Source organism: Polypterus senegalus, chromosome 9 (genome assembly GCF_016835505.1).
Source record: "Polypterus senegalus isolate Bchr_013 chromosome 9, ASM1683550v1, whole genome shotgun sequence".
Classification (NCBI taxonomy): domain Eukaryota; kingdom Metazoa; phylum Chordata; class Cladistia; order Polypteriformes; family Polypteridae; genus Polypterus; species Polypterus senegalus.
This window is the reverse complement of record NC_053162.1, coordinates 171,384,183-171,397,957: the sequence shown is the minus strand read 5'-3', so window position 1 is coordinate 171,397,957 and position 13,775 is coordinate 171,384,183. Positions and strand designations below refer to the sequence as shown.

At 41.1% G+C, this 13,775-nt stretch overlaps 1 protein-coding gene across 1 annotated transcript; it reads right to left on the bottom strand.

The window, feature by feature from the left end:
• Positions 1 to 3,365: 3,365 nt before the first annotated feature.
• trappc4 (trafficking protein particle complex subunit 4) lies at positions 3,366 to 13,444 on the bottom strand. The gene is made up of 5 exons (XM_039764242.1): positions 13,248 to 13,444; positions 11,498 to 11,672; positions 4,077 to 4,180; positions 3,839 to 3,965; positions 3,366 to 3,709 (listed from the first exon to the last, which is right to left on the bottom strand). Exons 1-5 carry the CDS (start codon positions 13,420 to 13,422, stop codon positions 3,631 to 3,633), a joined length of 660 nt encoding a protein of 219 aa, XP_039620176.1. The 5' UTR covers positions 13,423 to 13,444; the 3' UTR covers positions 3,366 to 3,630.
• Positions 13,445 to 13,775: the final 331 nt, after the last annotated feature.

The following is a 13,775-nucleotide window of genomic DNA, read 5'->3' as shown; positions in this document are numbered from 1 at the left end:
TTGTGCAGATGGAGCAATCATGTAACATACAGCATTTTTTTTATTAATATTACAACATCTCTGTCAATTGATATCTTTGTAAAAGTTTGTCATTGTCCAGCATTTTAAAATTATTCCAGCTTCTTTAGAATGCCATCTTCTAGCTGCTCCTAGCAAGTCAGGATAGCGCCTGAGCTCTCCTAAATCTTGGTGAAGTTAGGAGTTGTTTCTTATATTAGGAAAATTAATAAACTGCTTCTACTCTTCCTCCCCCTCTAACAGTAGGACTAAATATGCACCACTCTTAACAATTTTGAACAAGTTAGGATCATATTCCTGTTCTGTGATGTTTGAAAAATACCGGCACTGAACTCTGACATGGCCACTTCACAACATTAACTTTGTGTTTTGTTACCCCTTTACCTTTGGGCTTGTTGTCTTTTTAGAAAGCATAAGCATATCTCCACTAAAGGCCAGTTTTCTGACCAACTGTATTTGGCTTTCCTATCCAGTATCTCACAGAAGTGAGAACACCCCTCACATTTTTGTAAATATTTTATCTTTTCATGGGACAACACTGAAGATATGACACTTTGATACAATGTAAAGTAGTCAATCTACAGCTTCTATAACAGTATTAATCTGCTGTCCCTTCAAAATAACTCAACACACAGCCATTAATGTCTAAACCGCTGGCAACAAAAGTGAGTACCCCCCTAAGTGTAAAATGTCCAAATTGTGCCCAATTAGCCATTTTCCCTCCCCGGTGGCATGTGACTCGTTAGTGTTACAAGGTCTCAGGTGTGAATGGGGAGCAGGTGTGTTAAATTTGGTGTTATCGCTCTCACACTCTCTCATACTGGTCACTGGAAGTTCAACATGGCACCTCATGGCAAAGAACTCTCGGAGGATCTGAAAAAGAAATGGTTGCTCTACATAAAGATGGCCTAGACACCCTGAAACTGAGCTGCAGCACGATGGCCAAGACCATACAGTGGTTTAACAGGACAGGTTCCACTCAGAACAGGCCTCGCCATGGTCGACCATAGAAGTTGATTGCACATGCTCAGCGTCATATCCAGAGGTTGTCTTTTGAAAATAGACGCAAGAATGCTGCCAGCATTAGTGCAGAGGTTGAAGGGGTGGGGGGTCAGCCTGTCAGTGCTCAGACCATACGCCCGCTGCACACTGCATCAAATTGTTCTGCATGGCTGTCGCCCCAGAAGGAAACACAAGAAAGCCCGCAAACAGTTTGCTGAAGACAAGCAGACTAAGGACATGGATTACTGGAATCACATCCTGTGGTCTGATGAGACCGAGATAAACTTATTTGGTTCACATGGTGTCAAGCGTGTGTGGCAGCTACCAGCTGATGTGTACAAAGACCAGTGTGTCTTGCCCACAGTCAAGCATGGTGGTTGGGACTGTCATGTTTTGGGGCTGCAGGAGTGCTGCCGGCACTGGGGAGCCACAGTTCATTGAGGGAACCATAAATGCCAACATGTACTGTGACATACTGAAGCAGAGCATGATCCCCTCCCTTCACAAACTGGGCTGCAGGGCACTATTCCAACATAACGACCCCAAACACACCTCCAAGACGACCACTGCCTTGCTAAAGAAACTGAGGGTAAAAGGTGGTGGACTGGCCAAGCATATCTCCGGACAAAAACCCTATTGAGCATCTGTGGGGCATCCTAAAACGAAAGGTGGAGGAGCGCAAGGTCTCTAATATCCACCAGCTCCGTGATGTCGTCATGGAGGAGTGGAAGAGGATTGCAGTGGCAACCTGTGAAGCTCTGAACTGATCGCCCCCGTGCCACACCGCATTGATGCAGTAATTCATGCAAAAGGAGCCCCGACCAAGTATTGAGTGCCTACATGGACATACTTTTCAGTAGGCCAACATTTCTGTATTAAAAATCAGTTTTTTTATTGATCGTATGTCATATTCTAATTTTCTGAGATACTGAATTTTGACTTTTCATTACCTGTAGGCCATAATCAGCAAAATGAAAAGAAATAAACGCTTGAAATGTAACTCTGTGTGTAATGAATCTATATAGGAGTTTCATTTTTTGAATTGAATTACTGAAATTAACTTTTCTTTGATATTTTAAGCTTACCTGTATTTGTAATCAGACAAATATATTTACTATTTTGATTAAAAGGATACAAGATACAAAACATTTCATCACTGCCAGTTAGAAACCCAAGGTTTCTTTTTTAACACTAACTTATTAAAAGTTCACGTTTAAAGGCTGTAGCAATGTTGTTGTGGCTTACAAACACCAAGTACCATTAAACATAAAATATAGCATCTTTTTAAATTTAGTCTTATCAAAAGTATAGAAGAAAAAAGTTTAAGCAGAATCTGTGAAATTTGAACACATTATATTACAGTTTCCATTTAGTCACGAGTTCCTACCTTTCAACTCCAGTAGCCCAATAATTGCTTGCGACTCTGACTCCACAGGCCTGCTGCTGCAGAGAAGCTTCCCCACAGCCTTGTGTTGTCACCACCATGCTTCACGGTGGTGACGGTGGTCTGTTTGTTCTTCATAATGTGCTATGTTCAAACCTGGCACTTACTGTAAATTGCCAAAAAACTCAATTTTCAGGCCATCTAACTTCTCCCATTTGACATCAAAATCTCCCATGTGCCTTCTTTCTCTATGTCACTCTCCAATAAAGCTGGGACTGGTGAAGAGCCTGGACACAGTTGTCATGCACAGTCTTATTATGTACTATAGCTTGTCACTCCTTCAGAGATCTCCAGGTGGCCTCCCTCACTCGCCGTCGTTCAGTTTTTGTGGACGGCCTGGTCTAGTAGATTGCAGCTTTGCCATACTCTCTCCATGATTGATTTAACTGGATATTCAGTGGCTTTGATATTTTCTTGTCTCCATCCCCTGGGTTGTTGTGTCTTCATTGGGTACATCGGGCCACCCTACTGACTCACACTCTGGACCATCCACATACAGGAGCATTTAGACAACAATCAAGTAAAACCACCAGACAGGTGATCTCCATTGGACTACATCCGAGACTTCTAACACCAATGGCCTGGGGCAGTGATGACTTGCGGGTTTCATGTAAAAGGAGGCAAATAATTGTGTGATCAATTATTTACTGTTTTATATTTCTAATTAAATTAGCCAACAATGCAGAGATCTGTTTTCAGTTTAACACTGCAGAGTCTTTTTCTGTTGATCAGTGTCAGAAAATCCAAAATAAATCCCCTATTATTCAGTGTTTTGTAACAAAAAATGAGAAAACTTCCAAAGGGGTTAAGGCAGTGTATGTATACCATCATGTCTGGATGGGGTTTTCTTGTCTCACTTTTGGACAATGAGTTAGTTAATGATCAGTTAAAAGAAATAAGGTATTCTTATATGTAATGCTTTATGTTCCTAGAGGAATGTTTAATCACTGTACAGTATTTACATATCACATTTTACAAATATAGTGCACTTCACTTTATGCAAAGCAGGCAGACATTGGAGCTGCTTTAAGAAATGCACTCAACTTGCTTCTCTCCATGAGACATACAATCAAGTAAAGGGCACTGGGTGAGCACCTAGCTGCAGTGCCCTCAAGTCCAGCCGACAACAAAGCTTTACATCCAGTAATTCCCAATGATGGTGTGGATCATGAGCCTGGTCCAAATGTCCCAGCCTTCTCTGCCACCTCCAGTGCCAGCTTCAAGTTCTGATCAAACAGCTCACACCTGAAAAGATACCAAAGCACAAGGCACCGTCAAGCCAGGATGCAAAACAGGTAACCTCCATTTCAATTAGGCCTTTCACTCTTAAAGCATCCACAAACAAAAGTTTTGGCAAGGGTGCAAATGTTCTACCTGATGGGCATCTCCAATGAGTAGAAAGGGTTTTTCAGAGCAAAGTCAGAATAAATCTCATAAATTTTACGCAGAAGTGAGTCAATCCCAGCTTGCCGCGGATCAGCCAAAATGATAAATTTTATACCTGGAAGAGAAATAACAAAAAATGAGTTTTATAGACTAGCGTTTAATTCTCCGCTGGTGCCTGCAAACAACAGAACTCCAACAAGGAAAATGTAAATTGTGGATTACCCACCTGTGAGCGTCTGAAAGCAGTGCAGCTTAAACGTGTCCGTCTCCAACATCTCAATCCCAGAGCTCTTCTCTTCAGGGGACAGCTGGGAGCCGATAGCAAAAAGCCTGTGGATGAATTGAATACAAAAGACACCAGTGAAATTACAACAGGCACAAGAACATTCTGGAAAGGCACAGGACACTGGGGCGAAGAATACAATACCATTTATTTTTGAGTAGCCCAAAATTACACAAGACAGGCCCGCCCTGCCTCTTGACAGCCCCCCAGCCTTGACTCTCTAAGAAGACAACAGAAAACTCCCCCAAAAAAACCCTACTAGGGAAAAAATGGAATAAACCTTAGGAAAGGCAGACCCCCTTCCAGGTAGATTGGGTGTCAAAAAAATGAGGTCAATACAACACAATACACAGAACAGGACACAAGTAATCCTCAATACAATAGAAATATTACAAGTACAGAGCAGAATTTAACAGTAGACGATATCACATAATATACGATTTAAATTTGTTCAGAGTCCTGGAGACCCCAGCCATCAAGCTGCCCTCCCCTATTGGCCATTCCACAGCCGAGTCAGCGCTGGGCCAGCCAATCCAATTAAAGGAGCCCCTCTACCCGATGATTCCTGTGATCCTCCATTAGACTTTTTTATTTTATTGATTTTACTGTAATCACACAACATTCCATACAAATAGATCAATTTTTACAAAAATAGGATTGAAAACAAATCAACCCCCATCCTTGAGAAAGAGAGCATGGCCGGCAGAGCAAAGCTTAAAGCTAGTAAAAATAAGTAAATAGATGAATTAATAAGTGAATAAAGATAAATGGAGAAGAAAAAGAAATGGAGAGAGAATCTGCTTCCTCAGTGCTTTAAAAGCTTATTCTAAAAAGGGATGACTTTACCTTAGGCAGGTAAAACAACTTGGCAGGTGGGCCGTGGCAAACAAGTGTTATCAAAAGGAAAGGTTTTGAGCGCAAGAACCAGTTCTGCCAGTCTAAATGCTTCCTCTGCTTATTTCCAGTGTCTTTCAATCAGTCACGTATAATCTTATATAGTAAGCCTTGGCTTAAAGCACCACAGTCAACACAATGTTTACGCTTAATGAACCTTAAGTCATCAGCAAAGACCAAAGAAGTAACCTGCTAAGTGTCACAAAGATGGGATTTGACCCCCACAATCCTCAGCAAAGCCTAAAACATCCTTTGTACATTTACATTATTTGTTTTAGAAACCCATTTTAGCACTGAGAAATAATACACAATGGTAGTGTTACCCTGTTGCTTCCAGAGGTTCAAATCAGAGTTGACACAACTGTCCCTATTGCAGAATTTACCAAGATGTTCAATCTGAATCCACCTGAATAAAACAAGCATGTCTGTCCTTACCAAAGATGAGCTTCTCCCATCGAGAGGATACAGCCTTCAAATCTACAGACAAGGGGGGTGCACAGGAATTACTGTGGAAACTTCAGATCAACTTCCTGATACAAACAGGGCTGTGGAGTCGGAGTCGGAGACAATTTTGGGCACCTGGAGTCGGAGTCGGCAAAAAGTTAACCAACTCCTACTAAATTTAAATGGGAATTAAAAAAGTAAGTTGAAATGTCCCAATTCACAAACAGTCATAATGAACTACTTCTCTGCTGTAAGAAGCCCAATGCATGCAGTGCATAATGTTACCACAAAACGAACATGTCAGGTAACCATGAAGCATGCTTTTCATTGATTGTATGCGTCACTATATGAGATGTAATGCACAGGTAAGGTGCGGCACCGCTTTCCATTGTGTCGTGTTCCACTGTTACAGGGAACTGTGAACCTAGCCTAAAGCCCCCCATACATTTACAGACACTTGTTTAAAAAAAAAAAAAACAAAACCTTGTTTTCATTGTGTTTGTCTTTAATCTGGCATTATAGTAGAGTGTTGACTTCCTAGCCAGTAGTTCTGTGGTGAAATGACATGTATGTTGCCTTCCTTTCCTTCAATGGATGTAGAAAATACATTAGCATAGTATATACATACAGAGGAGTCGGAGTCGGGGAGTCGGAAGATTTAGAAACTGAGGAGTCGGAGTCGGAGCATTTATCTACCGACTCCACAGCCCTGGATACAAACACCTATCTACCACTCACACAGGATCTGACAGTTGAGTACCAACCAGCAGGGGGTCAGCTCTGTTTTACTGCATCCCAATGCTAACCGCCCAATTGTTGATAACACACAGATATCCCAGTTTTACCTTCTCCCCAAAATCCGCAAACTGGACTATCCTGGACACCCTATTGTTTCTACATGCTACTGTCCCACTACTCATATTTTAGCTTTTCTTACCAGTCTTTTGAAGCCACTGGTTGAATGTCTCCCTTTATACTTTAAAAGATATTAACCATGCTCTCCAGTTGTTTGATAGCTTTAGATTTCATGGCCCTGACTGTTTTATGTTCGGAATTATCCATTCTGTACACAGTCACTACTCAAGAAAAGGAATCATCACCTTCAGACAAGCATTTACCAGATGTCCAGTCCTGTATCCTCTTTTTAACACCCTCAGCAGACTGGCAGAGTTGGTTCTTACCCTCAAAACCTTCATTTTGAATAACTTTTTTTTTTTTTTAAACCAGGTCAGTGGGGTTGCAAAGGATACTAGAATTGGCCCTACAGTAAATATGCCAGCTTATTCATTGGTTTGGTGGAAGAGTGTTTCTTTTCTACCTACCTAGGCTTTGTACCAGACCTGTACAAAACATATAGTGACAATTGTGCTGGTTGCCACCCCCTGCTACAACATCACATTTTACAAGTTCATTAATGATTTTACTAGTTTACATGCATGCACTCAGGTTTATAGGAGACATTTCTACCGCAACTCTTATTATTTTTAGACAGTCATTCTCTCAGCTTTCCAGCATTTAAAACCTGTCTATTACAAACCAACTAACTCACACCGTTAACTTCTCTACAGCTTCTTCTATCCCTGGCATACTAAAAACTCAACTTCAATCATAGCTCTTTATACTCCACCACATCTGCAGATGATGAGGGCGACATCTATAATGAAGCCCTCGGAGTGAGACGTTTCTTCATTGATAGAGGATCCCTTCCTCATGTTGTGGACAGGGTCTCCAATTGAACCAAGAGGAGAATCTGTAACACCGACTCCAAGAGGAACTCCAATTAATGAAACCAACATCCTGCTGGTCCTTCCCATAAGTCGTTAAACAGGATTTCCCTATTCTGCACACTAATCCATCCACATGAGCTGATTTTCCTAACACTTTCTTGATCTCATTCTGTCAGCCACATCTTAAGATCCTTTCTTTTCTAACCTTTCTTTCTTTGTAACCCTATCATAGTAGATCCCTAACCCTCTCACAAACCCTAAACTTAATAACCCTCTATTTTCCTATACATTCTACACACCCATGCCTAATCGTATGTCCTTTCGTTTCTAACCTTAAAAACTTTCCTTTAACCCTGTTTTAAACTAGTTTTAGCCCTTAAATGAGTCTCCAATGTTAAAATATTTTTTAGTGTCTTAGTATAACTTTTATGATTTATGCTCTTTTTTAACATGATTTTAGTGCCTTTAATAGACTCTTTTTAACTCTATTGATATGTCCTTTTAGTGTCCATATTTGATAGTATTTTAATTGATTTTTTTATCCAGATTTTAAGCACTTTTTAATTCGACCTTTAGGGGGGCACCAATTTTTGAACCCTCATTTTAGTTGAACTATTTGGTGTTTTTTTTTTAAATGGATAATTTTATGGATCACTCTTAACTACATTTTGGACAGGTATAGGACCAATTTTATGGGGTGTAAGTGTATTTCATACACTTTATTTTATACTGGTTTTAGGAAGGATATCATTTTTAACTTAAATTTATTTTGTGAGACCTGTGTGCCAAGGCATGCCTTCGGGCTCTCATCCCCTACCCGAACACCTAACCTAACACAAACCTCTCATCCGCAGTTCACAGAAAAGAGCCATGTTTCTCACTAGGCAGCTTGAGCTGTAACAGGAACTGCCATGTCACATGGAAATACCAAAAATACCAACCATATCTGATCCCTCTTGTAAGTTCAATGTTAAACAACAAACCTCTTGCCAGTCTAAAAATCCTATTTACTTCATTTGTTGCAAGAATTGTCCAGCAGTCGGCATTGATGAAACAGGGAGATGGTTAGATTGTTTTAGTGTTCACATTCAAGCTGCGAAGATCAAAGGCCTTGCAAAGTCTATTGGAGAACACTTCACATCCTCGATCATTGTCACATGGATGTATTGAACCGTTTCGGTTTTGCATGTTCGGTTCGGTCCACTTGCATACCGTTTCGGTTATATTTTATGCATTTTTTCTCATTAAATCTATTACTAGTGCGATCTAAGCACCCCAAGCGGAACTACAGTCTTGGGTGAGTTTCCGCATGGACGCCTCTGAGTGTCGGACACTGGATGAGGGAGAGGCGCGCCAGTAGCTCACAGACGTGACAAATAGGGTTATGGCAAATGCAAGCGAGAAGCCCGAGCTGGAAGACCCTCCCAGCTCATTACGTTCTCCTGTCTGGGAACACTTTGGCTTCCCCGTTAAAGTTACCGATGGACAACGGCAAGTGGATAAATCCAAAGTTGTTTGTCGACATTGTTCCACCACGGAGATCGGGTACGCTGCAGGAAACACGTCTAATATGTTAACACACTTAAAACTGCACCATCCATCTGTGAATGTTTCCTCTACAAGAAAGAAAACCAGCTTGGTGCAAACAGTAACACCGATAACTTCAACTTTTAAACAACATCTAGCGAGCAACTCTGACCGGGCCAAAGCAATAACACATGGTATTGGAGTCTTCATAGCTACGGGATTACGTCCATATTCAGTTGTTGAGAACGCTGGCTTTAAGTATAGGATTAAAGTTCTTGAGCCTCGCTACGAAATACCATCACGTCCTCATTTTAGTCAGAAAGTTGTACCAGCACTTTATGAAAAAACTAGAAATGATGTCGTCAGCGAGCTATCGCGGGTGCCCGCTCTTTCACTTACGACAGATAGTTGGACTTCACGCGCAACAGAGAGCTATTTAACAGTAACTGTCCACTACATTTCGCCACAATGGGAGATGAGGAATCACGTTCTGCAAACGAGACCTGTTTATGAACAGCACACTAGCACAAATCTTGCAGAGCACCTGAAGGAGGCTGTGAATGAATGGAAGTTGGAGAGACCTGGGACCACAATTCCTGTAACCACAGACAATGCTAAAAACATTGTCAGTGCTGTAAAAGAAGCAGGACTGGGCCCTCAGATTGGTTGTTTTGCACACACCATTAATCTAGCCTCTCAAAAACTAACAAGCATCAACCAGATATCTAGATTATTGGGAAAAGTAAGAAAGATTGCCTTTTTTGTACCGAAAATTAACCGAACCGAGTACCTCAAGAAAGTGAACCGAACCGAAATTACATTTTAGTGTACCGTTACACCCCTATCTTTTACAGGGCTTCAAAGACACTTTCCAAAGAAAGACAGAAGTAGCTAAATTCATTCTCAGCCTAGGATCACATACTGTATTTCTCTAGGACTTAATGACGGACTAACTTAATCTCTTTCTTCATCACCTCTAATGGCAGTTTATTGCTCATCTACTCTCACCTTTCCTCCTTTCACCTGCCCCAACTTTGTTCCGTCCTTCCCCTACTATTTATGTTACCTACTCTTTCCTTTCCTGTGATGACAGCAATATGGCCTAAATGTTTTTTGTCTTACCTTCTTTCCTTTTCAGCATGAAAATAACCTTTAACCTTTTTTCCAATACAGTGATCCCTCGCTATATCGCGCTTCGACATCCGTGGCTTCACTCTATCGCGGATTTTAAATGTAAGCATATCTAAATATATATCACGGATTTTTCACTGGTTCGCGGATTTCTGCGGACAATGGGTCTTTTAATTTATGGTACATGCTTTCTCAGTTGCTTTGCCCAGTTGATTTCATACAAGGGACGCTATTGCAAGATGGCCGAGAAGCTACCCAATCAGAGCACGTATTACGTATTAAATAAAACTCCTCAATTATATACGATATGCTTCACATACATGAAAGCCCAAACAGCACGTATTGATTTTTTATTGTTTGCTTGTCTCTGTCTCTCTCTGACATTCTCTGCTCCTGACGGAGGGGTTGTGAGCGGAGGGGGTGTTCACACACTGGCCTAGAGGATACGGACGCTCCTCTAAAAAATGCTGAAAGACTACCTTCACATTGCTGCCATCCTTGCAGCTGCTTTGTCCGGCGGTGCCTCGCACACTTAAAAGCCCAAACAGCCCTATTGATTTTTGATTGTCTATCTGTCTGTCTGTCTCTCTCTCTCATTCTCTGCTCCTGACGCTCACTCCTTTGAAGAGGAAGATATGTTTGCATTCTTTTAATTGTGAGACGGAACTGTCATCTCTGTCTTGTCATGGAGTTTAAACTTTTGACTACAGGGTGTTGTTATTTCATGTCTAGAGGGCTCTAATAACGTTAGAAAATGTATTTAGAAGGTCGTAAACAGGTTTTCTATGTTCTAACTGCGACAATATTCGATTTATAAATAAAGAATCCTACTTCGCGGAAATTCATTTATCGCGGCAGAGTCTGGAACGGATTAAACGCGATAAACGAGGGTTGACTGTATAGATATGTTCATTGTTAACAAATGTAATTAATGCTAATGCAAATTAGTTTATTGTGCATCAATACAGTAGTGGCATTGGATGCTTTTTTAAAATGAAAAAAATAATAATCTTTGACTTGTCTTGATTAAATAACTGAATGAAAGGACATCTATAGCCAAAATAGGCACTGCTCTAAAAAAAACAAAGAACTGGAACTTTGGAATCTCAGCTCTCCGGGCTTGGACCAACATTTCAGCTTCAATGGCGTTTTTTCCTCCACCCCACTCCACTGTGTTCAGAATCTCACTTGTTTGAAGGTGGATAATCACTTAAAGAAGCATGTAGGCTGTCTAACTGCCGAAAAACTGGAGCATAACTCTCAAGATTGAAGGTACAGTTGCTACCACCGTCTGTGTGTGAACAACTGAGAACCCCAATGGAAATAACTGAAAGGTACACAAGTCACTTTGGATACGTGCAAATAAAATGGTAGAAAAATTGGTGTGTTCTAATACATTCTATTTGCGAAGTACATACTGAACATTCGATAACTAAATAATTTAAGAGCCTGCGGTGGGCTGGCGCCCTGCCTGGGGTTTGTTTCCTGCCTTGCGCCCTGTGTTGGCTGGGATTTGCTCCAGCAGACCCCCGTGACCCTGTAGTTAGGATACAGCGGGATGGATAATGGATGGATGGATAATTTAAGAGCATTAAGCAAGCTTACAGGCAAAACCTGTGCAACAGAACAGAAAGTACTTACGAGTGGAACATTGATGCCAACATGAGCTTCTCATTAGAGCTCAGCCGGGGCCGACCAAAGCGAATGGCTACCGGGTAGTTGGTGGGGTCCTTCAGGTACTCGATCACTTCCTTTCCATCACTGGTATATCGGCCATTCACATCCACCCCATTGATAGACAGAACTGCATGGCCCACTGCAAGACATGAGGAAGAGATAACTGAAATCATTCAGTGTTGGTTCCTTAGACATTCAAACTCTGTGAAGAAAGCTAGACTGAATACAAAAAGGGTTAACAGCAGTCTTTTGTTTTGGGCCGGGGATTTGAGCCAATGATTTACGATGGACTGTAAAGTTGATGGATCCAGGTTCAATCCCCATCACTGACTCACTGTGTTCCACTTACACACACACACAAACTCTCATTGAGCAAATGATTCAGGCCACTATCTTAATACTGGGTAGGGTCTCATTTTGCTCTCAAAACAACCTTAAAGCTTCATGGCATGGATTCCACAGGTGGGATACATTCCTTTGAGATTCTGGTTCATGTTGACGTAACTGCAGATTTGCCAGCGGCACACTCATACCACGAATCTCCCATTCAACTAGATCCCATGGGCGTTCTTTAAAATTAAAATCCAGTGAAACGGGGAAGGCCACTGAAGTACACTGAACTCATTCTCATGTTCATGAAAAGAGTTTGAGACAATTTTTGCTTAGTGACATGGTTCAACATCATGCTGGAAGTAGCCATTAGGGGATGGGCAAATTGTGGCCATGAAGGGACAGCAATAACGCTCAAACAGGACATGGCATTCGAGCAATGATTGATTGGTATTAACAGGCCCAAAGTGTGCCAAGAAAACCTTCCCCCAACCACTACATCACCACCATCAGCCTGGACTGTTACAATAAGGCAGGTTGGGTGCATGGATTCCTACTTTTTGCACCAAGTTGTGACCATCTGTATGTCTCAGAAACTGAGATTCATCAGGCCAGGCTACGTTTTGCCAGTGTTATCTTTCCAGTTTTGTTGAGTCTGTGTCCATGGCAGCCTCAGCTTTCTCTTCTTTTTTGATAGGAGTAAAACCTGATGTGGTCTTCTGCTGTTGTAGCCCATCTGCTAACTGAAGCTCAAGGCCTGTATCTGAAGGATTTTAGGTGCTGCATTACTGCCACATGATTGGCTGATTCCATAATGCACGAATAAGCAGGCGTACAGGTGTGTCTAAAAATGTATTCACCGAGTGTGTGTGTGTGTGTATAAATATGTACCATGAGATATTCCAGTTCAATTTCATTGTCATACATATACAGTATAATGCGAGTCTTTCTTGCTTTTGGCCTGCAGACTAGTAACAGTACTGTAATGGACACAATACAACTTTCAAATGATAAAATCCTTTAAAACACGTCCTCCATTAAAAAAAAAACGCTTACTACTACCACATGGAAAAATAATTCATTGCACTAAAATGTACTCAACGCTCGTCGCCCATTACAAATAAAACCTTTAAATTTAGAAAACTGACAGGTAAATAATCTTGGGAAGCTCTTCTGTTTTTTGACAGTAACGGTAACAAAACAGCCAGTTCTTTAAATTGTTATCAAATTATTGGTTTCTTACCCATTTTTCAAGTAACGTAAAATATACTCTACAATTAAGACACACGTCTTTCTTTAATGTCATTGAAAAACCGCAGAAGGCCTCCCAGAAATATCAATGACACCATTTCCCCCGTCACGGCTGCTCGCCCTTCCTACTCACCACGTATGCCATCTCGCTGTCCAAATGCTACGACAACCCGCTCGTCGTGTGTCTTTAAAACGAGATCTAAAGGAAAACTAAATGTCTTTTCATTCTCAGACCGAGGAACGTAGCTATCATACTGATATATTAAACCGCCAGCCTTATTGACTATGTAGACGCTAAAAATCGCCATGTTAACAACTGGCAAGCGCGAGCTCGTGTGGGTAATGTAGTCCAGATAGGATCACTTGACTTGGATTGAACTACATTTCCCTTGAGGCATTTGAAGCCGTAGGGCGTGGCACGGGTCTAGACGAGTTACAGTACTTAGGCACCTTCATGTTCATTAATGTGTCTTTGCCGTTTATGTTAGTGCAAATAATGTTGATGTACATATTTCGAAATGTTTAAGTTTTGCTTTTTTTAAAGGCTTGTATTATTACAAAGGTATTAAATAATAATTTCAAAACCTTATGTATATATAATGAAATCCAAACGAAAAAGCAAACAGATTTGAACAATCAAATAAAGAAATAAGCTGAAGCT